This window comes from Leptinotarsa decemlineata, unplaced genomic scaffold (assembly GCF_025532065.1).
Source record: "Leptinotarsa decemlineata unplaced genomic scaffold, Ldec_3_MD MMD2_P_RNA_scaffold_12, whole genome shotgun sequence".
Taxonomy (NCBI): Eukaryota; Metazoa; Arthropoda; class Insecta; order Coleoptera; family Chrysomelidae; genus Leptinotarsa; species Leptinotarsa decemlineata.
The window spans coordinates 1,868,947-1,895,856 of NW_027412526.1; the positions used below are offsets into that span (position 1 = coordinate 1,868,947).

Genomic DNA, 26,910 nt, shown 5'->3' on the forward strand with positions numbered 1-26,910 from the left:
GATCATTTGCGTCAAAAAAAACGCCCTTGCTAGACAACACCGTCCTCGGTATTCCATTACAGACTGAAAGCAGGTAATTATATTTTCAAAATATCTGAACCAGTCTTCGATTTATTATCGGATAAAGAGACTGTGAATCTGCCCATTCACCGTTCTGATCAGCCTCACATTCTCAACGTACCCCCATATTAAGGTACATTAGTTAGGTAGTTTTCTCGACTTTACTTAATTTATGTAATTATAATGTGCCAACAGTGGTGTAGGGATGGGGGTTTGGAGGAGATGAGAATTTTGAATCTGATTGATGGAAATCGAAAAATATAGTCGAAGTAACCTGTATTGTGAATAGTTGAAGCTATCGGCATTTCGAAGGCCAAAAAACCCAGTACAGAGAAATAATACCGCTGCCAACTAGTCCACGTGGACTGAAGAATTGGCAGTTTGTATTGGATAATTTTCACTAACCGAGTTTTATTATTGGCTGAAGAGTCATCAAATTAAATTTGAAGTAATGTTGCGGTGACGAATAGAATGTAGAGATGAGTATCGCCGTTGTGTCGTGAAAGTTCGCGAATTGAGTGTTGAAATTCTATATTGGGACAGTCATAATTACTTAAAAATTTTGTTATGCATTTGTTTGAATATTGAAACACAGATTGTATGTTTCAATGTATATATGAATGTACATCTCAAGTTTGGTTTCGAGGGAAAGAAACTATTACAAGCAACATCAGATTTGACCGAAATTCCTTTCTCAACTGTACGTAAAATAGTCAAAAACGAACCTTATGAACGCAAGACGCGATATAATACGGGATTACTAAAACCTTCAGATGTTCATCTGATAAAATCATTGAAAAAAAACAAGCAATGAGATTTCTACATCTGAAATCATAAGGAAGAAATTGAATACTTCCGGCCATAACGTGAGCCGCTGTGACACAACCCTCCAGAATTGGATAAAAAAACTTGGATTTAGATTTAAAATAATAAACAAACGTCAAGCAGTAATGGAAAGCAGAAGAATAGTGGAATTGCGTAACAAATACTAAAAAAAATAACTAAATATAGACGAGAACAACGGCAAATTTTCTATTTGGACGAAACTTTGTATAACACTCACGGCACAGTTACGAAAGGGTGGACTGATGGTTCGAGAATGTGTACGCCTAACATGCCTGCAAACAAAGGGTCGCGACTAATCGTTTTGCATTGCGGAGGAAGTCAAGGATGGGTTCAGAGTTCTTTGAAAGTATGTGAAAAAAAAACTTGAGAACTGCAATGTTGACTGTCATAAGAACATGGAAACTAATATTTTCGAGGAATGGTTTGAAAACACATTGATTCCAAATTCGGATACGAATAGTGTAATAGTTCTTGACAGCTCATCAAAGTACCAAATAAAAATTCTAGGAAAGATGAAATACAAAGTTCTTCAATGGATAACAATTTGTATTTTGAAGAAAACTAAAGCAAAAACCAACTCTTGAAGTTTTACAGACAAAAACATTTGAAAAATTGTATGCCCTTGAGAGTATTGGACACACCTTACTAAGACTTCCCCCCATTTTTGTGGTTTCAATCCCATCGCGTTGATATGGAGAAAATTCAAACAAAGCATCAAAATTTCATATCATCCGATGGTGATAAAATTTGTGAATTTCATAATGGTGTTAGTGGTTGCAAGTTACGAGGGTGGATTCAAAAGTACCCGGCCTGACCTAGAGATGGCGGTAGTTGTTTGAAAAATATACCAGTATTGAAAAGTACACAATCTGTGAAGCATATTTTTCAAGTTTGAAGACGCTGCGTTGTTTAGTATATGTTTGACAGCCATCAATAGCTAACGTTTACCGTGAATTAGTGAAAATGTATCTGATATGTCTGATGGTTTTTAAAATAGTTATATTTTTAAAACGAAAAACCTACGTTCTGGTGAGTAATTCAATCTGGAATTCATTATCCCTTGTACAATTGAAACAATAATAATCGTATAAGTTTTTTGGGGGAGGTATGTTTATGAAAATTCTTTGTTACAGAGCCCTGAAGAAGAATTAAATTAAATTCGAAATGTCGGCAAAAAAATTGATTCCGTTACCTAACCAAACTTTTTTCAGAGAAGTTATTGGATTACTAAACTAGTTAACTGATTTATGCGACTGTTACATATTTTAGTTACCCGCCTTATAGGTACATACAACTATAGAGAGTCTTTCGAGATTTATCATTTCAAATCATGCAACAACATTGAATATTTGAAATGAATACTACATTTTTCACTTTTTACCCGATCAAATTATGTACGCCTATAGAACAACGACTAGAAAATGCTCAAAGAAATATACTTGGGCCGGTGGTTGAAACTGAGAGGTCGAACAATCGATTTTCACTGTGTTTCGTCCAGCCAGTACTAGAAATGGCACGTCGAAAGCTAAGACCTCGTTAATTCATCTCCCGTACATGTTCATACTTTTGAGGGTTGTCGGTCGTAGGGGGCGATAGTTGGTTAACCAAGAACAGATTTTAACAGATATGAACAGATATACTTTGAACTGTAGAATCAGGATTATATTAATATTATCCCAAAAAATTCAAATACAAATGAAGTACGTTTCAAATTTTTTTTTTCCCAATCTGAAAAATGTTTTACGGAAAAACCTATAAGAATTGTTCAGGAAAACAGAGATTCATTCACAACTCTTCTGCTGATGTTTGTCATTTTCAGAAAATCGGTCATTCACGATGAATATATTGCCAGTTACACAAATGAATGGCTTACCACTGACCGATACCCCCCATAATTTTTTGATAAAACCCTATAAGTGATAGCACCAATTTTGCAATTCAATTTGGCAGTAATTGAGTTTTTTAAAATAACTCCCTAGCTGATACATACTCTAGATGAAACAAATTATGTTATTAAATATTATTGCTTCATAAAATTGGAAGAAATGAGCACAACGTAGTTTTTCATTCTTCGGCATTGCTATTAAAAGCGCATTAAAAGTTCATTACGTATCTACGGGGTATCTATAATATATTGTTGTTGGTAAAAACTTATTTGTATCAAATTCCTCGAAATCACTCATCGAGATCGATTCCTCAAAGAGTTTTCATTTCGAACAAGTCAAAAACAATGGAGATAAAGCAGAATAGCAAAACAAAGGGTCTTTCATTGAGCACATTCTGTTTTTAAATTCAAATAAAACATCAGAAACGTCCAATTTTACATGACTGCCGCATAAATCATGCATGAGTTATGTTGACTTTGTGGACCTCTGTAGTTTGTGCATACACCTTATTTTCATACACCTGCGAATCTGGAAAACCTCCAAGAAAAAGTCTAATGGGGTTAAATCACACCATCTCGGTGGCGAGTTCACAAAACCTCCACAGGAGATGACCATGCCCTCATATGGCTTGAGCAGAATATCCAATGTGACATGAGCTGTGTGGCATGGGCTTTGCGGCACGTAGTGGTATCTTCTTGAAGTCAAATATCGTTGGTGTCCAGATCATAAAATTCAGGCCAAAAGAACTTGGTGACCATCGACCTATAGTCTCGTTGGATGGGCTACTTATCTGGCCGCAGGGTGGTAACGAACGATCCTCTTGGGGGAACCAGGCGCAACCTCATTGTAATCAGCCTTCCTCTGGTAACGCGGGGCATTGAAAGAAGTGACCAACTCTTTCCTTGCTACTCATGGGAACACGCATGAATGAAAAAAACATAAAAACAGATACAACAAAATCAAAAACCAATCTCGAGGCTGGACAGAAGTGCTTACCTCAGTCTATGGCGGTGGCTGGGGATGAACAGAAATGTCCACTGCAATTCACCGCTCGGTTTGAGGCTGAAAATAGCGGATCACCTGGTGATGTAATGCAAAGGCCAAAACTGCACCCTTCTGCTCCCTCACTCCACTTCCAACAGCAAGGGCACTTCCTGCGCCGGGCGCCAAGAGCTCCGCTTCGAATGAAGGCAAGAGGTTGAAGAAGCTGGACAGTAATGTCGCTTCACCTTTCAAAACCTTCGCGGAGGCCGCCGTGAGACACCTCAAGGTTTCCAAAGAGAGTGTGTGTTCGGCCTACACCTGCCGATATAAAGGAGTGACCTGTCCACCTTCCTGAAAAGTACAGAATGGACGATGACCTAGGAGGACAACTCTGGGTTACGTGTTGGCTATGTGCTGTGGGCCTACACTGGCTAACGTCTTCTCAAATAAATATGGACTGATGACGCTGCTAGCTCAAAATCAACACCAAATTCGATAATTTCGTTTCGTCACCTATCCATCCATCCAGAAATGGCCATCATCAGTTGTCAACTGCTCCAGTGACCATTCAGCGAGCACACGTCGTTGTCAATGGTCGTTTACCTTCAGTAACTGGGTCAGTTGATTTTGTACGGACGCAGGCTCAAGTTGCCACGGAAAATTTGCCAAGGCCGATTTCTTGGAGACATATCCTAGAAATTAAGCAATTCATACAGTCCAAGTTGAAATTAGAAGAAACTAAAGAATATAAAATTGTAGAGTTGTAACCAGCAAAGGAAATACGATTTTTGGAGTGGGCAACAATAAATCTGCATGAGACGGAGACCGGAGACGGAAACCTTATTCATCAAAAGGAATAATAATAATAATAATGAATATTACTGGAGTTTTTTCCCAACACCAAATCGTTATTTTTAACACCTCGACACATGTTTCGATCACCAAGTGATCATCTTCAAAGAGGAAGATTAAAACCAAAGGTTCCAAACAGTGCATCATAAGTAATAATAATGTTCATTCATATTCAAATCACAAAAAAAAATAACTAAAGTAATACATACAGTTGAATAAACATTGTAGAAACCACAGAAGCATCAGATGTTGCTTGTATGTGATGAAAAGGAGATCCAAAGGAAAAAAAGGAATATATGATAAATATTAAAGTATGAGAATGAATTATATATAAAGGGGATTTGCATATGGAAATAAACTACTTAATATATGGAATTAAAAACACATAAGATAATATAAAATCACAAATATCAGTATAAATATAAAAAGTTGTCAGTTTTGACATATAATATTATTCAAATATAAAATCATACAAACATAAAACTAAATTGACAATTAAATATAAAATCACAATTGTAAAATACGCGTACTAGTAATAATATATGAAAACATCCATATATGATATGGATGTTGTTGAAGATGGATGTGATATATACTAACAAAACGATAGTGCCCATATATACAAATATATACACATTCATATATGAACACATATGTATTACAGAATTGTAAGCGGACAATATAGCGAAGGTACGTATGGTTTTTTTCCATCTACTCAAATAGACGTAGAAGTTCAAGTCTCTGACTTGGAAGATTATGCTCTTTCAACTCTTTTTTTGAAGCGATTGATATTTGAGAGAGATTAAATATTTTCAGAAATTTGGTTGTAGAGTTTAGGCGCAAAGTAAGTAAATGATCTTTGTGTAACGACCCTGACCAAATTACTGTATGTCTATTTGTATAATATTTAGTGCTAGAGCACAATGAATACAACTGTCGTATGTCTAGCAGACGAGTTTCGATGTATAATTTATCAGAGGGATACCTACCATTTAAAGAGAATATTAATTTAAGAAAACGCCTAATTTCAGTTTGAGAAATATGACTATTTAATGCTCCTCCCTGAACTACTATTCCATAGCGGATATGACTTTCCACAAGCGAGTAGTATAAAGTTCTGAGATATTTTAGAGGCAGGAGTTCTATAAATTTCCTAAATTTGAATAGAATGGTTCTCAATTTATTGACGGTATATTTAATATGGAGGTCCCATTTCAAATTCGTGTCTAGAATTATTCCTAAGTATTTTATTTTCTTTTCAGAGAAGATCTGGAAAGGAGTATCAGTTTTTATTGTTAATTGGTCGAACGGGGAGCTCTAGCTGCATTACAACAGAATGGTAGGTAATGTGTTTTGTCAATATTCATCGTCAGTAGTTTCTTATCCAGCCAATATTTTATGTGGGAAAATTCTGACTCAACTTTCATTTTCAAGGAATTCCAGTTATCTGCTTTGTAAAAGATAGCAGTGTCATCTGCGAATCCGACTATGGTACCGTTGCCTAATGCGAAAATGCCTTTAATATATATATATTAAATAGTATTGGTCCCAGCACGGAACCTTGAGGTACTCCACAGTCGATCACCTTATCACTGCTCAATATGTCATCGATTCTTACTGCTTGGCTCATTCCTGTTGAATAACTTTCAAAGACTGAAGGAGTAGATGGTGACTGACGATGTCAAATGCTTCTGAAAGCGGTTGTGATGAGAGAAATCACACCCATTTTTTATGAAGAGTGGGATATATATTATCACCAATAGATAAGTGTTCTCACATTTTCCTCTGTTTTCTAAAACTGCGTTGCCAAAGGGGTGATTTTTCTGGTCAAATTCGTTGCCTTTCTGTGACCTCCTAGTTTCACCCTAATAGGACTAGGGCTTGAACCACCGACCAACACGGCAGTCAATTCGAGTGAGTGAACAAAGAACCCACGTCGAACCACCGGGCTACCGACCGAATAAATTGAATTCTTGGATTTGCACTCCAAGTTTAGTGGCCTGGTTTTCTTGAGGCTGCTACGGATAGTTCCCAGATCTGAAACTGGTTCTGATGGCACTGGTTGTGATAGCTTCTCTTCCTTGCGAGGTTCTTACTGTCTCTTAGCCAAAGTCTGTTCTACCATCACTCTGGAGTGAACATTCCGTGAAGATCTTTTGATGATGCCTATTTCCTTCTCAAGACCTTCCTTCGTATAACAGAGCCCGTAAGCACGGTCTAATAGAGTCTTGATAATTTCTATTTTGGTGGATTGATGGTGGTTTAAATCTGTTTTTCCGTTAATCAGCTGTCGCCTTCATACGAACGACAACTCTCAGAAGTTGAGAAACTTGTGCGAGCTAAGAAGTAACGATGTCTTACCTTTTAGGGCGTGATTCCCAACACGGTTGCAGAATCATCTCAGGTTCAACCAGATAAATTCTCTTGAGAAAAATATCTGGTCAAGGCGGGAATCGAACCCAGGGCTTTCCGATCATTAGTCAGGCGCACCACCACCGCGGCCAATTCCAATTATATTCGTGATTCAGATACTGTTCCACGTGGGTGGGTTTTTGGTATAGAGCTGTTTTCGTCTTCATCAGTACGTCCGAAAATGGCAATTCGTTGTGGACTTTCTTCTTCATTGTGAAGGTGGAATAGTTTGGTTGAGTTCCAAGCGGTATGAGCCACAATAAACCTTTGCCAGTTGAATCTACAGGTTCTTCAGGTTGAAGCTAAACCAATAAATTTTCAGTGGTTTTGGTCACTTTTTAGGGTTTTACCCAATAGTAAGTTCTTGTCAATTTATAAAAAATTGGACAATGCAACAAACTATTTCCAAAATTGAAACCTTTCATCATTATACTACAAATATTTCAATCGGTACTGTCGAAGTATCTGTAATAAGACTCCATTTGGCCGTTCCTGATAATTGACCACATTCAGAACCCCTCCACTTCAAGCACGCCCCTGTTCAAATCGCTATCCTCAGATCCCGTCGCCATCTATTACCTCATTAATAAATTCTGCGCTGCCCAATGGATGATATTTAGATTCCTGCAAGAGATTGTAACTCATGAGATTGCCTCCTCTCGCTTCTCGTCTTGTCTGTATGCAAAATTTTATAATGACTCGAAATCAGGTGGTTCTGATGCATGGCTTTGGCTGCGTTCAGTTTGTCTTTGAATATCATTTTTTCTTATGTTGTGATTAGTTTCGTGGAATGTGTCCTGCAGTATTCTCATATAACGAGATATTGGAGGTAGGAAAATTTCAGACCTAACATTAATACAGGACATTTTTTCCAGAATATTAAAGTGATAGCTCCTTATGGGAGGGTAAACCGCTTGGTAACGTAACGCATAACGATGCCAGTATGTCTGACTCCCCTTTCTCTCCATTCTAACACGCAGCGCTAGCTGTATTCTGAACAAACGATTCTTTCGCTTCTCTTCGCATGACTCAGGGTTCAGTGTGCGATCGACATATACTGTTGACAGTGAGCACCGCTTTTGGAAGTGATTATGTAAAATTTGACGAAACAAGCAGAAAATGATCCTTGGAACGTTACATAATCTCCTAACGAAAGGTTACTTTAATAATATATGATGAATTTAAAAAACCTGTCACTTTCTCTGTAACTCCATCATAGTCTCCCGTGGAGACGTAACTATTTTTATCGAGTACTTTCTTGGTTTTTTCCCATTTTGTCTTCAATCGAGGACCGCCTGCCCGGTACTGACGATGCCCAATAGGCTGAAACAGCTGTCTACCGGTGGCTCTTGAATTGAAATCAATATGGGAATGATCAAAAAGTACTAATCTATTCATTTTTTGATTTTCATGGAATTATTTTCCAGCAGCTTGACTTCATTAACCTTTGTAGATTTCATATCATTTCTAGAAACATGTGGATTCGTTTTCCGATGGCAGTTCAGGTTAGCTTCCAAAATTTCTGCTACCGCAGTTGTCAGTTGATTGGTCAAACCACCAACACTGACATAAAAACTTGTCAAGTTGACTTGGGTGTCACACCAATAGGTGGTTCCACTTATGTTTCGCTTGCGTTTACGCAGCTATATTTATCAAGTACTTTTTTGGTTTTTCACATTTTGTCTTCAATCGAGCACCGCCTGCCCGGTACTGACGATGCCCAATAGGCTGAAACAGCTGTCTACCAGTGGCTCTTAAATTGAAATCAATATGGGAATGATTAGAAAGTACTTATCTATTTATCTTAAATATACTTATATACATATTAAATTTACTTGATTCTCAATGAACAAAAAACAGAAACTATAACTTTCGAAACAATTTGCTTAAATCGAGATAACAAAAATTCTACCAAATTTTTGGGAGTACAAATAGATTCCAACGTGAAATTAATAGACCATATAAATAGCATTTGTAGTAAACTTAGTGAGACAGTTTTTGCTATCAGAAGAATTTAAAAAATAGTAAATCAAAGTGCGGCACTTGCAACATATCATTCACTTTTTCATTCAGTCCTTAGGTATGGTATGATCAATTGGAATAATGCATTAAAGGTACATCTTAAGAGTATATTTGTCATTCAAAAATCTGCAGTAAGAAGCATAATCTCTGCCAAAAGTGTCGACCAATATTTGTTAAACCTAAAATAATGACTCCATTAATAGTTATTATCTATGAAAATCTGCTTCTTGTTGAACAAAACTTGATGAACAAAGTTGTTCACAAGGATATACACCAACATGATACAAGAAATATATCAAACCTTGTTCCTACAGCTGATAGGTTGAAAAGAACAGATAATATAGGAATTGAGCTATATAATGCCTTATCTGTCGAATTTCATACCTTGCCATTTAGAAAATTCAAAAACTTATTGAAGAAAATATTAATCAAATATCCTTTATATGGAATTGATCAGTTTTTTGAAGTTATTCAAGAAAAAAGAGACACTTTTGTGGTCACCTCCCAAACTTTTACTCAAATTTGAATATATATATATATATATATATATATATATATATATATATATATATATATATATATATATATATAATATGTCAGAAGTGGTTGTTTTCAACGTGGTACTAATTGGCCGGCAAAAATAACGGTAGAATAAAAATTTAGAAAGTAGTGGGAGGGAAAATCGTATTCACACCCCCCGTAGTTTTATCATGGATCCGCAAAACATTCGCGCTTTCTCCGAAGTAATCGCCCGGCAACGATTCCTTTCGCACAAACGTTAAAAAGTCCGTAGCAGCCTCCCATTCAAACTGAGCCCATCCACGTCAGCATATTCAAACATCACGAATCGAACCTTATCGCTAATGATAGGCATTAGCCGTTCGTTCGATCCACCGCTAATACGTAGTTTAGTTACAAATTCAGCCTTCGGGGGATAATTTACCAAATTACCCACCATAACACTTCAAAATAAACAAGAAAACAAGCAACAATCGCCTCGACATGATCGTGTACTGTTTATTTAAATAAGTGCGGTTTGACGGGCCAGGACCGTTTTCAGGGGGTTTTGTGTTCCGGATATGTTTTCCTATACATGAACGATTACTGGAAACATGTATAATTTTTCAGAACTACTCCAGTTCACAACGAATTTCTTAGTTATTTCAGACTTTCATAGTATTTTTCCTCCAATTATTTCATGATAAATAATTTCAACCATCTTGTTTCCAGTATTTGTTTATACATGTTTTTCATAATTTGGGTTGACCATGAATTGTTCCCATGATCACTGACTTACAAATTTCCTGGTTATTTCAGACTTTCATTGTGTTTTTCACACAATCACTTCATGATAACTCATTCCAACCAATTGTGTTTCCTGTAAGTATTTGCTTATACATGTTTATTATATGTTTGACTGTCCAGCATGGCTGGATCTATGCCGTGCTGGTAAACAGAATTGCAAAGAAGTAGATCGGCAAGCTTATGCAGATGATCTTGTCATCTTGGCAAGGTCCACGTCGTGGAGGGTATCCTCCATGATAAACGTTATTCACAGTTGGTGCCTGAGGAAGCAGATGTATGTCAACCCCTGCAAAACTATGATAATCCCCTTCACAAGGAGAGAAGAAAATTGGACGATTCAACGCCACTTTCCCTCAATGGTGAGGTCATTCCATTTGGAACGGAAGTAAAAGATCTTGGTATTGTCCTTGATGAAAAACTGACCTCAAACTTTCACTAGGAAAAAGTTTTATACAAAACCAGACCTGTCGAAGGATTTGTGATAAAACTTGGGGTTTACGTCCCAAACAAATCCATTGGATTTGTGTGATGATTGTCAGACTAATGATCATTTATGGAGCAATCACCTGGTGGTCGAAAGCTCTACAGAAAACGGCTAAGGCGGAGTTCTTTGGCTTACAGAGGCAGGCTTGTTTGGCCATCAGTACTCAACCATCAGCGACCGAGGAGATCCTTCTAGGTCTACCTCCTCTCCAAATTTTTCTGGAGCGAGAGGTTAGACGGACTGTATATTGCCAATTGCACAAATCAATTCAATGCAGAGTGCAACAGACTATTGGTTGACACTGGAAGTCACAGCATTTTGGGAATGACCTCTGACTTTGTGCCTCCACAGTCAACTACGAACTGCCTTTGTAAAGTACTGTTCCTATTTTAGGAGGACTGGTTCCTCCGAGAGAAAGAAATATTAAGAGTAGACAGGAAGAACTCTACAGGGAGAAATACTGGTTCAAGAGAAAATTAAAAGGAACTAATTGAGTACTTGAAGCTTTGGCGTAGAACGAACTCACATTTTTCTAGACGCTTGTTCCACCTACCGATTCCTCAGGTTATCCAAATGATATTAGCCTGGTGATCACTTTGGAATTCACCTCAGGCGGTGGCCCCTTCCCAAAGCCGGCCCTGCATAGAGACGGAGGTTATTTATGGCAGCGCAGCGGAGAGGTACTAGTAGCGACCTCGTTAGCGCCCTCTGTCGTCCAAACCGGCTATCATTTTAATAAGGGGCAGAACGTGGACGGGGGTCACTCTCCATAGCAATTGAATCTTAATTTCGTTTTATCGACTTTGGAGGATAATTTGCCCGCGCGGATTATGTAAATTGCGGAGACTCTAAAACGCCGTTATCGGTATTTTCACATCGCGGATACGTTGTAAAATAAATCGATAATGAACAAGTATTGTAATTTCAACTGGGGAATACTATAATTTCACACATAAAGTGTTTTGAAATCGTGCCTGATTCGTACGGGACGTCAGTGGTATTTGTTCGACAACTTTACGGAGGTGTGTCTGGATCGTTACCGCCATTTGTTTCGTCTCCGACGTCCGTGCATAACTGTATTGACGGTGGCGCCCCCTTTCTCTCAAAAAAATAGAAATTTCAGACAATTACACTCAACATAAAAAACCGCAATTTATATATATGTCTCACTGCAAATTTACCTACAGAAGTGGAAAATTTGTTCACGTTTTGTCGAAGTGCTCCACAAAACTTTCGTCTCTGCATCCTGATCGCTTGGTTCATGCCCATAAAACTGAAGATGCATACGTCATCACATAGTTTGACCCGAAATGGATATAACTATCATGATGTAATCATTCTGACCCGTCCCTCTCTATGATATTTCGACAAAAATACTCGATCCAACGTACTGCGCCATTTCGTTCACAGAGGCGCTAAACGCATACCAATGTTAACATTTGAAAACGTTTCTGCTTCGAACTGTCAACATATGTACAGAGTTTAGTCAACCACAATTCCTTCTCTACCATCACCAAACTCTATTTTTCAATAACCATTCCAGTGATTAATTCATTTTCAACCCTGATCATAGATCAGTTATTCCTGCCAGGCGTCTACCGGTGTAACTTCTCACTAGGTAAACAGCACAGAGTAGGGATGAGAATGAAGCCGGTCTTCTATCTCTCTCACATAATAAGCCTTCTTTCGCTGCCTACACAGTTTTCGCCCACTATTTTCGTTTATCGTTCGAGCTTAGATATAGTTCGCGATGCCACCGAAGCTGTGAATCATCCAATACAGTTTTTGAACTCATTTGATTTGCCAGGCATGCTACCGCATAATTTATAACTGATGAATGGATCGCTCCGTGATTTGAATCCACCACGGCTGTGCAACGGTCCACGATTATTCATTAAAGAATTTACGAAAAACGTTGCAGCAGCCAGTATTTTGAGTTTGCTGAGTCAGCTTGATTTTATATAAAATAATAACTCGAAAATTTTGGTTCACAATCCATTAATTTTTGTAGTGAACAAAAATTGTACATAGGAGAAGGTAAAGTTTACTTCTTCCACCAAATTTTTTCCATGAAGTGGATATATAGCTTCATGACAATACATTTCGGGATATTAACTCGTATTTATTAAATGAGCCACGTTGTCTTGGTAACCGACGAATTATTATCGATCTAACATAATATAGTGAAACGCCAGAAACCAAACTGTCAACTCACCGTATATTGTACCGGAAAAATATGTTCGACGATGAATATGTACAACAAGAGTATGATCCAGGCGACGAAGGCCAAGGAAGCTTCTCCCAAAGAGACTCCGACATCACAGAAGAAGATCAAAAGCATCCCCTGGATGATCTCTCCGACCAACAACTGATAGACCTCATAAGCGAGATGGAGACTGAGAAGAGGCATTTGGTGCTGGAGAACATGATTTTCTACGATTTCCTGAAAAACAATGACCCCCTAGCAATGGAGGGACTGGAGAGTCTGTTCAAGTACGCGTTAGGCATTTCAGAAAACCCCAACATAGCGATTTTTGCTACTGATATGATGTCAGCTTCTGTTTCTCTGGGTGTGCCAAGTGTCACCAGGAGGAGCACCAAGCTGGACTCGTATACCAGCATTTCCTCGTTGATAGAGGGTAAGGGACCGAAAATAAACCTTTCCCAGAAGAACGACATGGTTTTGAAAGCGACAGAGGAGATCCAGTCGAGCTTGGAGCATTACGTCAAGAAGAGCCACCGGCTGAAGAGAAACCTTAAGGCAGAGCTGGAGGAGTTCAGCATCAGGGAAATAGATATTACAGAAGCGAGGAACATCTTTGAGTTCAACATAGTTACGCAAGCGGTGGACCCCCTCACTCAGAGAATCCCAGCGGAGAAGTTTGTCAAGTACATGGAGGACTGGTTGAAGAGTGCTACGTTGAATATCGAGAAGCTGAGGCTGAGAACTGCTTCTTTGAAGGGGCAGTTGAAGAAAGTGTCTGGCGTGCTGATACAGCGACAGGAGCTGAGAGAAAATGTGCATGCCGTGGATTTTGATCAGCTGGAGATCGAAAATAAACATTTCTTGGAGAAAATTGAGCAGAAGCAGCTGCATCTAATTGAGCTGAAGAAGATGAATGGAGGTGGGTTTTTTATTTTATATACCAGAAGAATTTTGGGCTTGTTTATCTACAGTTTTTTTGCTTTTGGGAATTTTCATTCGCATTTTATGAATCTGGTTTGCATCTATTATTGCAAGATGGAAATATGTATGTTAGTTATTTATGTCAGTAAAAATTAGAACTTTTCGCAGTCATATGCTTCGAAAATCGAATCATTTACATACAATATTTGCTTTGATCAAGATGAAACATTTTTAAAAAAATAATACTAATATTAATACTAAACGAGCCACCATGAATAACTTTTGGTACAATGTTTTTAAGAAAAATAAAAAAACAGGTCAACAATAGTATATAAGCTCATGGCTCGGGAGTTACAAATTATTTGAGTTGAAAAGGAGCCACTCTGTATAACTTTTGAAACAATGATTTTGCAGGAAAAATAAAAAAACAGGTCAACAATTATGCAGGAAGCCACATTTTGAAATATCTGTTCTAGAGACAAATATGGAAGCAATAAATCAGAAAATAAGTTTTTTTATTAATTCTTGAATTAAAATCTGATGACTGGACAATGAGAAGAAAAGAATGTTCTATAGTTAATGTTCAAAAACTTCCATATAATAGTACAAACAAGTTTCCACTGCCGCTCTTACATGGTTGAGAATCTCGGGAGTTATTTTTCTGCAATGCCTCGTGATATTCTCTCTTAAATCTTTTAATGTTGTTGATTCTATCTCATACACTTTAGACTTCAAATGACCCCATTCAAGAGTGAGATCCGGAGATCTTGGTGGCCATTCTACAAGACCTCTTCTGCCAATTCAGCGATCAGGAAAATAATCATCCAAAAATTGTCGCCCTAGAGCTGCATAATGAGGAGGTGCACCATCCTACTGAAAAACCATTCCGTTTTCGAATAAATTTATATCCTCAATTACCCTATTGATCTGTTTAAAAAAAATCTGTTTAAAATCTGTTTAAAATCTGTTTTTCCGTTAATCAGCTGCCGCCCCCATACGAACGACAACTCTCAGAAGTTGAGAAACTTGTGCGAGCTGAGGACTAACGAGGTCTTACCTTTTAACGTGTGATTCCTAACACGGTATTATTCGATTTTCCAACATTTCCAAATATTCATGACCGGTCAAATTATCATCGATAAAGTATCATCGATGTGGTCACCTAAAATTCCTGCCAAACATTCAGTTTTTTAGGTCGTTGGGTATGAACTTGATGGTATAAATGAGGATTCATATCACTCCAATATCAACAATTTTGCCTATTCACCTCTTCATTCATACTAAACGTACATTCATCCAAAAAACAAATTTTATAGAAGAAATTCTGATGCAAGTTGATCCATTCATCGTTGACAACTCCTGAACGGTCATGCTTTTCATTGGTAACAGATCCAGTTTCCATGAATGTGTTCAATAATTCCGAAACGTATTTGTGTCGTACATTTCTTCCTGGATGATTATCATTGAAAATACGGGCAGCAGCTTTAGCACTACTTCCATTCTGGTAGTACAAACTCACTATTTCAATCCGTTCTTGAAGCGTATAATTCAAATTTTTTTTTCGCGCTTTTTGAAAGCCTTACACCTGTGGAAAAGTTTTCCAGACATTCTGAAACGACGACCTATCTTACATGTTTCTTGTCTTAGGTGCAAATTTGGTGCTGAGCAAACACAAAAAATATCTCCAGAACCAGCAAGAGGACTACAATAAACTGAAGGAAACCGTGGCGGAGAAAGAAAAGGAAACTCTTGCGCTGGAAGATGAATTGGACAAGACTGACGATGAACTTAACAAAGTTGTTGAAAAATATGAATACTACAGGGATATGCGGAATAACTATCGAGTCCCTGACGTCATGAGCTACGTCAATCTGAAAAACGAGTTGTACGAACTGAAGAAGAATATGAAGATCCTGCTGCGGAGAAAGAAGATTCAGGACATTGCTTTGAATGCTTGTATCAGGGAGATGATGAACATAACTGGAAGTTCAAAGGTTGATCCGTATTGGTTCAGGGATGCTGCGTCTGAAAGTGGGGACTCAAATACGACTTTATCTGAGATTCATAATAACATAGATGATTAAAAGACAGTGTTTTTTGTCACAACAAGTTTGTTTTATTTGTGATGCATAGTTTGGAACTTTCGGTGTAGTAATGAATGTTACTGGAGTTTTTTCCCAATTAGTCCGGTCAAATCACACCAAAAAATAAGAGTAAATCTACCTAAATTTCCACGAAGCTGAAAATCAGTAAGATTGTTCAAAATATGACTAAAAATGAAATTTGAAATTCCCCCATCTTTCCCCTGAATGGAAAAAATTTTATTCAGTCAAAATTATATTTTCCACTGAATTTTTAGAAAAATGTATCATCCGTCGGTTATCTCAACCTTTTAAATAATGAGGTTAGTAAAGTTTTAGATAATATGCCTTTGAATATTAAATACGACCTATGGTATCAGCTTGATGGCGCACCAATACATCACACGGTTGCTGTAAAACAGTCCCTCCAACAAATGTTAAGAGGCAAAGTTATTGGACGTAACTGGGAACATTATTGGCCACCTAGATCACCTGACTTGACGCCTTTAGACTTTTTCTTGTGGGGTTACCTGAAACAAAAAGTGTACCGAAGTAGACCATTTACTAACATACAACATCTGGAAAATACCATTCGCGAGTGCTGTGCAAATATAAAACCCAGATTTATTAAAAATGCAGTTACAGATGTCAGTAGAAGGACCATAATTTGTATTGAACGTGAAGGACGACATACTGAAATGTAGGCTATAAGTGTTTGACAACCTCATTCAGATCAATAAGTAATTTTTTGTGCCCATTTCTATTTTCTATAATATTATTGTTGTTTAAAATTTATAATAATAATAATAGTTCTATCGAAATTATTTGCATTTTTTCTCAGTTGCCTCTGCTTTTTCGAAATCAAAGTTTTGTCTGAGAAAATAGCCAAGTGATTGAAACTTTGCACCAGTAATGTTAAAATTCTTATAGCAAATTTTTAATTTCTCTCTAAAAATGTCCGTATGAGTAAAAATGTATCAGAAAAGTTGAACTCCATGATGCGTTTGTTATTCATACATGAATTGATGACTATCAACCGAACTTGTTTTTGAAAATAAAGGGGATATCTGTCAAAAATAAGCAAAACGTTAACTTTATCCTAGTTGCATAAAATGTGGCATATGGATATAAAATTGCCGTAGACACAACTTTTTCAAATAACTTTTTGTTAAATTCGATCTAGAAATGCACTTTTTCAATTTTTTCAAAAAAAAGTTGAATTTGACAAACACTGAACGTCAGTGGGTCGCAGTTGGCCGCATCATTTTAAGTTAAATTTAAAGCACAAACAAGTGCCGAAGTTAAACTTCATTGAAACTTTTCGAAAAAAAAGTTTCCCAAATGGTGCGCATTTCAATGGTGACACTGTATAATGAATTTACGAAGCTAGCTACACTATGAAAATACCCAGAGAAGGTAGATGAAAATTGATTTTCCTCCACAAAAAATGACTTCCGTTCAATAAACTATGCTATCCTTTGCATATGATGACGATATACATGCCTGGTCAGTCAGATTTGGATATTTTTCCCCTGTTTGTTCAGGTGACAGCTGCCGTTGTGGAATTTATCCAACTTTGGAATAGTAGACCCCGTTGATCCTCGTTAGTACTCACGAGTTTAGACTTTTGAGGATTATAATTCCAATGGAAACAACTTCTGATACATTTTCAACCCATTTTCGTCTCAAAAAACCTTGGAAGAACAAAATATCAATTCGTTTCCCCAAAACTAGGCCAATTTAAGCCAATTAATCATGGAATAATTACTTTATCGCCATAAACATTCAACTTTACGTCACTGAATCTGATTTATCGAATGAACTAATGATTTCTGGGAAGCCCTAGATGGGTTATTATTATTAAAAGATCTCTTCGGCTACCACCGAATAAAATAATTAATCGAGTCTGATTTGTAGCTCTTCAATTAATGTTCGCTATAAATAAATCTTTCCTTTTTCGTCGTGTCAGAAAATAAATGGCTGACTTGGCCGGGTACATCATTTATTGAAACAACCAATTAATTTAGAGAAACCGGTATTAGGCTGTCATATTTCTTCTACCAAGTGGAATAATCGATTTAATGTAGGACGTGAGGAAATAGATGATATCAGGTGATCTGGTATTTATCTTAATGAGTTGAATGAAGAAACGTTTCGTGGTTATTGAAATACCCTCGAAAATTCAAAAATATCTAACACAATTTTGAAATAACCTAGAAAACTAGGCCTGTTTTCTATCATATTGTCTGCGTCCTTTGTATTTAATGGTATGCTGTTTGTTTTGTAAACATTAAATGGAGTCGCACCAGTTATTCATTTTTATATCTTATCTTATAATCTAATGAAGATCATATAAAATGTTATCGTGCCATAATATTGTGGTATCATCGGCGAATAGGGTAAACTTTCCTTCTATATCGATAGATGTTGAATCGTTTATGCGCAACAAAGAAGTATCGGCCCCGGTATTGAACCTTGTTGTACGCCATTTTTATTTCGCTTGCTCATGAGGGTGATGAAGTTTTCATGATCTGACTTCTGTCCGTAAGATAATTCTTGAACCATTTATGCATAATTTCACGGATGCCATAGTGATAGAGTTGTTTTAGAAGTATTATGATCTACACATGCTTTAGAATGATGGCTCTTTCGATTATACTACATTGATAGAGTTTCAGTCAAGTTGCATCCATCGACTTTAGTATATTATAAAATTTTCAGATTTTTCCTAATTATAGTTTTCCTATATTCGATGCAGATCCTGGAGATTCACCCTGTATAGACAAAGTTGCTTTATCAAAAAGACCAGATGTTTTTTGGACAATAAAACAGAACAATTTTTTTCTGTAGTATACGCTGGTCAGGCCCTATCCCCGAAGCCTTGACACATTTGTGAGGGCGCGCCAGCATTATCAACCAACGACCAGTCCCCACACCGTATGGTAAGTGATCATTGGGTCCGAGAATCATGTGCCCTGAGCAAGCGTAGTGAGCCAAGAATGACAGCCTTCTGCATCTGTCCGGCTAAGATGTCTGCCTTAGTGAGGCAAGCCGGTATCATTAGAGATTAGAGAGTAGAAAGGGTGTCATTCCACCAAGGACTGCAATTATCAGAACAACCATCTCGACAGAGTGGTATGGATAGAGTCTGCGGAGTTTGAAGAGAAAATCTCGATATTTCATCCGTTTTAACTCCTCTTTTCGGATGATATTCTTTTGGTCGGGAGCTGAAAACTCCACGACAAATATCGTCTTACTCTGGCGGTCGAGAAGGACTACATCAAGCTCATTAGCTTTTGTGAGCTTGAGGGTGGGGAACGAAGAGTTCCAATAAATTTGGATAGATGATATATCACTCTAAGGACTGCGTTATGTCGATGGATATAGACCGATAGCAAGTGCATTAGGGTCTCGTGGGTCTCACGGCAGGCCCTGCACCTTGTGTCAGGAACCTCTATACCCATCACGCAACTACGGGAGACTGAGGAGTTGAAGTCAACATCCTGGCAAACCAGGATGAACCCCTCAGTTTCCGACTTCAGCCCACTCGACCTGAGAAAAGCGAACGTCAGGTGCTTTGATAAGCCATGGTCTCCAATGTTATTGAGGAAGACTCCATGCATTGGCTTATCCATTTGTTTCCGCAGAAGTGAGGTTATCTCTGCGGCTTTCATATGAGCTTTTCGCTAAACGGGTTCCAACCCGGTGACAGAGTTGTGGTCACCTCGTTCAGTTTCGGAAACCATACCGAGTTCATCAGTTGCTCGGGCAGCTGCCCTATAGAGAAATGCTCCAATTTCTGCTCTCTATCATGATCATGGACCACGTAGAGAAGGGGATCCAAACTCCTGACAACTTTACATGCCATATCCAGTACCATTCTGTCATGTGGACACTCCAAACTCAAGTCCACGGCTTCCCTGTTGTCGGGGGAAGTACAACCGTGGAACGGATGATTTGGGATGCGAACTCCTATAGAGATGCATCATTTTTCGGGTCTTTACGTCGAGTCGATATAGCTCCTCCCGAGTCCACTTCACTACTCCAAACGAGTAGAGTAAGATTGAAACGGCAGGCAACTTTGTTCTTCCCCGACAGTACCGATGAGCAGATCTGTCGAAGTTTGTGCTGATACTTGCCGAGGAGAGAATTTTTCACTGCTGTCACCTCTTGTGAGTGGCTTTGTTACAAGTATACGTCTCCGGCATCCAAATGGTATAGGATGCTTCCATCTATGAGCTGCATATCCTCTTCGTAGTTCCCGCATCGTCCTCCTTTGAAATGGAATATTGCACATTTGTCTATCCCGAATTTCATACAGATAGCATGTGACTGCTCTTTCACCACCCTCAAAGATTCATGGAGATCCTTCTCTCCAAAGGCATAAAGTTTAAAATCATCCATATAGACAAATGGATGACTCGAAGATATGAATGTATTTCTGAGCGCAATGGAGAACGGCAACAGAGATGCAGAAGAGGAGGGGGCTGAGGGAGTCGTCCTGAAACACACCCCTTCTGAAAGTGACCTACCCTGTTTGGACTCTGGCTTGACCAGATGTTGTGGTGGAGCTAGTTTACCAGAGTAGTATCAATTGTTCAATACATTCCACTATTTTCTCGGGTACGGCTCGGGATCCGAGCAAATGCTCATGAGCTCATGCGAAGTTGTATCAAATGCCTTGCGGTAATCGATCCAGGCCATAGAGAGGTTACACTTATATTGTATTGAGTCCTGCGCTACACCTCTCTTCGACCCTCTCTGCTCATATATCCGTTCGAACCGCAGGTTAACTGTGGTGAGTATTCGCGTCTTTAAGATGCTTGTAAACATCTTATAACAAGAATTCAAGCAAAACATCATTATTATTCTCATCATTATTATTAGTATTACATACAAGAAATGAAGGACACAAGGTGAACCTACTGGAATCTGTGGAAATCAAAAAATGCAGACGGGTCTGTGTATCTATTAATTATTATTTGGCTGGCCCCGCTTCTCTCTGATGAAAAGTCAGACCACCTGTTTTTTATTTCGAAGGGTCATCCAATACTCGTACTCATGTTTTTGAGGCGATATTTCTAAACTAAATCATATTTGCTGCCTCCTCAATTTGAGAAAACGTACAAAATACACATAAAATTGAAATCTAGTCCAAATTTCCACACAGAAAAACAATTTTTGTCTGAAAAAACTATCTGAATTTGTAGAACTTCTGGCGTAATGTGAATCTGTTGAAAACACTTCTTTCACACCAGAACAAAATTACTGACTCACAACACGTTTTGCTAATCAAGTTAGCATCATCAGGATACCACTAAAGCTTCTGAGTCAGCTCTAATAACATTTAACTGATAGAGATACAACACAGAAAAAATATAATTTTTCTCACTTCAGTTCTGTTATGTATAATTATGTTTCATAATTTTTCTAGATAGAACACAAGCACTACAGAAAAATCCTCAAGGCGTTCCAAGAGCTGTGCCTGTGCGAAAGTAGCGATTCACTTGGAGTTTCCCAGGGATCCATTTTGAGGCCGTTAATATTTATGCTATACATCAATGACCTGACAGAGTATGTTGGAATATCCTCGATTGTACTTTATGCTGATGACACATCGATTTCTGCAGCAGCAGAAAGTCCTGAGGAGCTTGAAGAGAGACTGAATTTCATCAGCAATAATTTTACGACATGATAATAAGCTTGTCATTAATACAGGAAAATCAATATTACTTGAATTCTTTGGTGAAAAAGATTTAATAATCATTTACAGATTTCAGTCAATAATAACGTATTCTAAAAACACTTTATTGTGTGATTTTCACTAGATAGTTTTACAAAAACGCTGGTTCTTCTTCACCATTTTATGTCACATAGTTATTGAAACACCGCGTATAGTTTTAAAACCGCTTACCGATAATCGCTAGTAAATTGCTATAATTTTGTATGACTTCATACCATTATAATGGACATTTAATTTCTCTACGCCCGGAGAGCCAGAATTTTTACCTGGCCGTCTAGCTCATCATCTCGAAAATAAAGCAAACGATCATCACATGTATGAAATTACAGCGCTAATGTCCGCAAATTGTTACCTTTGCTTCCTTAATTAATAATTGCTGGCACATAACGGAAAACAATGATAGCAGCATATTTGATAAGATATAATTAATAATTTAATTAGCCGACTTACCAATCGAGGATGTGTAAGTTTAATTTGTAATATAGAATTATGCAAATTCGTTGGTGTACACAAAAATGAGTATGGGGGAATGCGAAGACGAGGTCAGGGGCGGCGCCTGAAATAATTTTCTAAGAGGATTATGTGGGAAGGACGGCATATATATAGACGGCTCAATAATCAAAGAAGGCTCAAGATGTAGATGTAGACGTAGACGTTATGATCACTTATTGATAATTCTCAGCCAAATGCATCGACATTAGAATAAAGTATCAATTCTCAAATTGAATGAATTTCATGACATGAACAACGAGCAATTCCAGCAAGAGTATTTTTTGAAACTACAATTAAAGACACAATGTTCAAAAATCATGAACACCCGTATTTTTCAATAAAAAGATTTCATTATTGGAATCTATAGTGCCTGGAAATGTGACCACAGATTCGGTGCCCGACTTATTTGATGCGTATAGATACGTCACGTCGCGTATTCTTTTTGGTTTTATGGATATTCAGAATGATGTTTCCATTCGAGTCAAAAATGTCCCGGTAGCGAAGCAACCTGTCTATGTTATTTGGAAGAATATACAGAAAATTCTGTAATGAGAATCAGGCAACAATTACCTCCGCTTCAACGCCCATGGTGAGCTCGTTTCAGAAATTATACTTATCGCGATCATATAAATTATTCAGAATATTGTGCGTGTCAATCAATTCTCCACAGTTTTTATAACAACATTCCTCATTTGCATGTTATTACGTGAAATATTTAAAAGATAATTACGTTTAATGTGTTCCATGTTCGTTAAATCGATATTTTATTATCGATTTTTTGTGCGTCTTATCAAAGTCGATATCGGGGAGAGGCATAATTGGTAATTACGGAAAATGGGAATTGGTTCAATCATTATCACTCTCAGAGGAAGAATACATCTTTTTTTTGGTTCATAAAGCTTTTTTTTTGCAAAAAGCAACACAGCAAGAAATGTAGTGATGTATAATCTCAATCAGAACAGTCTCAGTCCTACTATAGAATTCACAATGGGGATGGAAGACAATCACGATTCCCTGAACTTCCTAGATTTGAATATCTGCTGCTCAAAAAACAAACACAATTTTTCAACATATCACAAAGACATACAGATGTAACAATTCACAATCAATCTGTGGGCCCATACTCCCATAAACTAACAGCATACCACACGTACAGACAATTATAAATATCCCACGAAACCATTCAAAAAAAATTAACAGAATCAAACAGATTGCCTTCAATAATGTAAATAAAACCTCCATCGTAGACGAAATACTAAAAAAATGTAGGCAAGGAAAAAAATTGTTTTTACCTATACGTATGAGCACGGCCGTAAAGAAAAGAAATACCAGGGGGGAGAGGGAATCCAAATTTTCCCAACCCCACCAGCAAAATTTCGCAACTTTCGAAAAAATGAAAGCCGAGGGATAAGTTACTACTATAATATATTAAATTTCTTACTTAGCCATCCAAAAATTGGCTGAATGCTTTTGCCCGTTAGGGTATGCACAAACAAAATTTCCCAAATTTTTCCCAAGTCGAATAAGCAGGGGGGAGGCTCCCCCCATCCCCCCATGGCGACGGCCCTGCGTATGAGTTTTGTTGAAGGTAGGTTTATGAAAATTAATTGTTACAGACCTTTGAAAAATAATTCAATTGAATGCGAAACGTTGGCAAAAAACAATTGTTTTTCTCAAGAAAACAATTATCCTGTTTCCCAACCAACCTTTTTTTCAGTAATAATAATACTAATAAATAAGTTTGTTCATTGCATTGGGATTAACGAAGAAGTCAAGTCAAGTCAAAAATGTTCATTGAAATTTTTGGTTAAAATTACATAATATTTGTGGCAGTGTATTTTGAGAGATGCCCCTCCTATAATATGCTTATGCCTCGTCAGGGAGATTGTGTGTGTAGTCTTATGTTGTGATATCTTATGTTGTGTTGTCTTGTGTTGTCATGTGTTCCTCTTGTTTTTCGTTGGAGTAGTCCGGGTCCATTGCAATGGTCATCAAAATATGGGTCCAGGTTGTTAGGCAAGGGGTAGATGTCGATTTCAGCTTCTCCAGGACGTAGTTGTCCGCTATCTGATTTCCAGTGAGTACTCCTCTAGGACACCTTGGATCTGCTTCGACGGATCTTCCATTGCTGGGGGAAACGGGAGCTTCTCTCTAGCTTCTTTCTCCACGGGGATTCCACGGTATGGCCAGCGTATTGAGGACATCGGCGTTATTGCTGCTCATCGTTCTTGTCGTTCTTGGTGTAGTATTTACTAGGTTGCATAAGGTTTGAGATGGATAGCGGTAAGGGAGGTTGCTGATGTTGCCTAGGATTCTTCTCTCGGTTGTTAGGATACGGTGGGATAGTCTCGAGGAAAGCGTACAGTTTAGAACTGGTCTGATGAACAGTTCAGAACTGGTCTGATGAAGATTCCAGAAGTGTGTAGTAGGGTTTTACTGTCACATCTCCCAAGCCTGCCTCTCAAGGCTTTTAGAACGTTTGCTCTTTTCCGGACGCTGTCCAGACTTTCTCTCAGGTCGACTTCTCGGTTGAGGGTCCTCGCGAAGGTGACCCCCAAGTAGGATACCGAGTCTTGGAGGTCTTGGAGGTCTTCTCCGCTCCCAACACCTGCACCACTGCTGCAGGTGTTGGAAGCGGACGAGTAGAGGCATACGTCGGCATACTGGAGGCTTTTTTGGGTTGTGGGGACGTCGTAAACGTGAATTAGAAATAAGGAAGGAGCGAGGACTGAGCCCTGGGGGATCCCGGATTTGGGAGTTAAGGGGGAGGATAAGGCGTCGCCGACTTCAATTCGGATTTGTCGGTTAGACAGGTAGGAAGCTACTAGTGGTGTGGAGGGCGAATTTGGATAAGCTTTCAGATCAGGCCCGCGTGCCAGACCTTGTCGAAAGCTTCCTGGATATCTGAAAGGATTGCAATTCGTTGTGGATTTACTTCTCTATTATGAAAGTGATGGAAGGTCCCATGCTGTTGATGTGTTTCATTAAGGTGTCTAGTTCAGTATTACCATGGTTCCATATTATGAAGGTGTCGTCAACATATCGGACGACACCAACAATCGGAGAGCATACATCTGAGTATTATGAAAAGGACCGGGGAGTTCCTCAGGGATGGATCTTGGGGCCGCTTATTTTTTTGTTGCTCATAAACGATCTAGCTGACTATATCAATTCAAATTCAGTAGTTCTCTATGCAGATGATACTACATTGGCCATTGATGCAGATAGTCCTGAAGAAGAAGAAAAACTAAATAATTCAGCAGGAGAATTCATGAATTGGTGTGAAAGAAATTTTTTGATAGTGAATGCAGAGAAAACAGTCTGTATGCATTTCCATTCTAGGTGGAGATCTGTGACTGACATTCAAGTGGTTGTCAAAAATAGCACTATTCATCTTTCTGAAGTTACGAAATTCCTTGGAACTTATATAAATAGTGGAATGAATTGGGAAAATAATATTGATGCCATAAGCAAAAAAGTTAACACAGGTTACTATGCTATATTGCCATTAAAAATATGTTCAATACCAATCAACTAATTAATGTATATTATGCTCTAATCTACTGCAACATATCCAGAATATTTGTTTTCCAAAAAAGAATTATCCGACTCATTTTCAATCTAAAACCAGATGAATCGTGTCGACCATATTTTCAAAAATATAAAATTTCAACAGTTCCATGTATTTATGTTTTCAAATGTTATTTATGCAACATGTTGAGATGTATCAAACAGTTTCTCATTGCCATGGTTACCCAACTAGAAACGGAGACCTCATCAGAATTCCTGCACACAGCTCATCATTCTATGAAAGAAGCCCCTCATATAGAGGTATGAAGTTTTTCAATCATCTTCCCGCGATACCTACAGTATCAAAGAATTTGTTGATGCAAAATGAAAATGTGTTTGCTTATATGTATGAATATACATGTTTATACATGTTTTCATGTATATTTGAACAAATCTATCAAATTGTGATATTTTAATATTGTTGATTGTAAATTTGTCTATCATCACACGGTTTTTTTTATTTGTGACGTATCCTATATCATGCTGTATGTGATCTGTAATGATTGATTAAAGATTATTATTATTATTTTCTTGTAGGCTTCTTCAATGGCCAGAGTTTCAAACCACTCCATATATATGTTGGCTATGACTGGTGAAAGTGGCGATCCCATTGGCAGTCCCTCATCTTGTGTAAAGAATTCGTCATTCAGTTAGAAATAACAGTTTTGTACACATCATCCTAGTAATTCCATAATTACTTCTATAGATAAATTCGTTCTCTCTTTCAGATTCCCGTCTTCGGATAGCTTTCTCTATATGATTTGGAGTGCTTCTTCGACTGGAAAGTTGGTGTAAAGGCTTTCCACATCGAAGCTAATTCGTTGATCTTCCTGTGTGACTTCATTTGACACTAGTGGTTCAACAAAATGCCTTGAATTCTTCACAAAAGACGATGTTTTCCTTGTAATGGTTGTATTATGGGAAGTAAAAATCTAGACAAGTTTTGAGTAGCCGAATCTCTGGAGCTGATGATAGGTCTAAGCGCAACGTCCTTCTGGTGGATTTTGGGTAATCCATACAAGTGAGGGGGCTTACTGTGGTGTTAG

General features: G+C 37.9%; 1 protein-coding gene across 1 annotated transcript; it reads left to right on the forward strand.

Annotated features, from left to right (window-relative positions):
* Positions 1–12,996: 12,996 nt before the first annotated feature.
* Positions 12,997–16,087, forward strand: LOC111517684 (cilia- and flagella-associated protein 263). The gene is made up of 2 exons (XM_023173905.2): positions 12,997–13,976; positions 15,626–16,087. Exons 1-2 carry the CDS (start codon positions 13,088–13,090, stop codon positions 16,060–16,062), a joined length of 1,326 nt encoding a protein of 441 aa, XP_023029673.1. The 5' UTR covers positions 12,997–13,087; the 3' UTR covers positions 16,063–16,087.
* The last annotated feature ends 10,823 nt before the right edge of the window (positions 16,088–26,910 follow it).

Excerpts from the sequence above, each read along its gene's own strand:
- LOC111517684 (XM_023173905.2), top strand. The coding sequence starts at position 13,088 with ATGTTCGACGATGAATATGTACAACAAGAGTATGATCCAGGCGACGAA. Across the intron at positions 13,977-15,625 it reads GCTGAAGAAGATGAATGGAG|GTGCAAATTTGGTGCTGAGC; the intron begins GTGGGTTTTTTA and ends TTCTTGTCTTAG.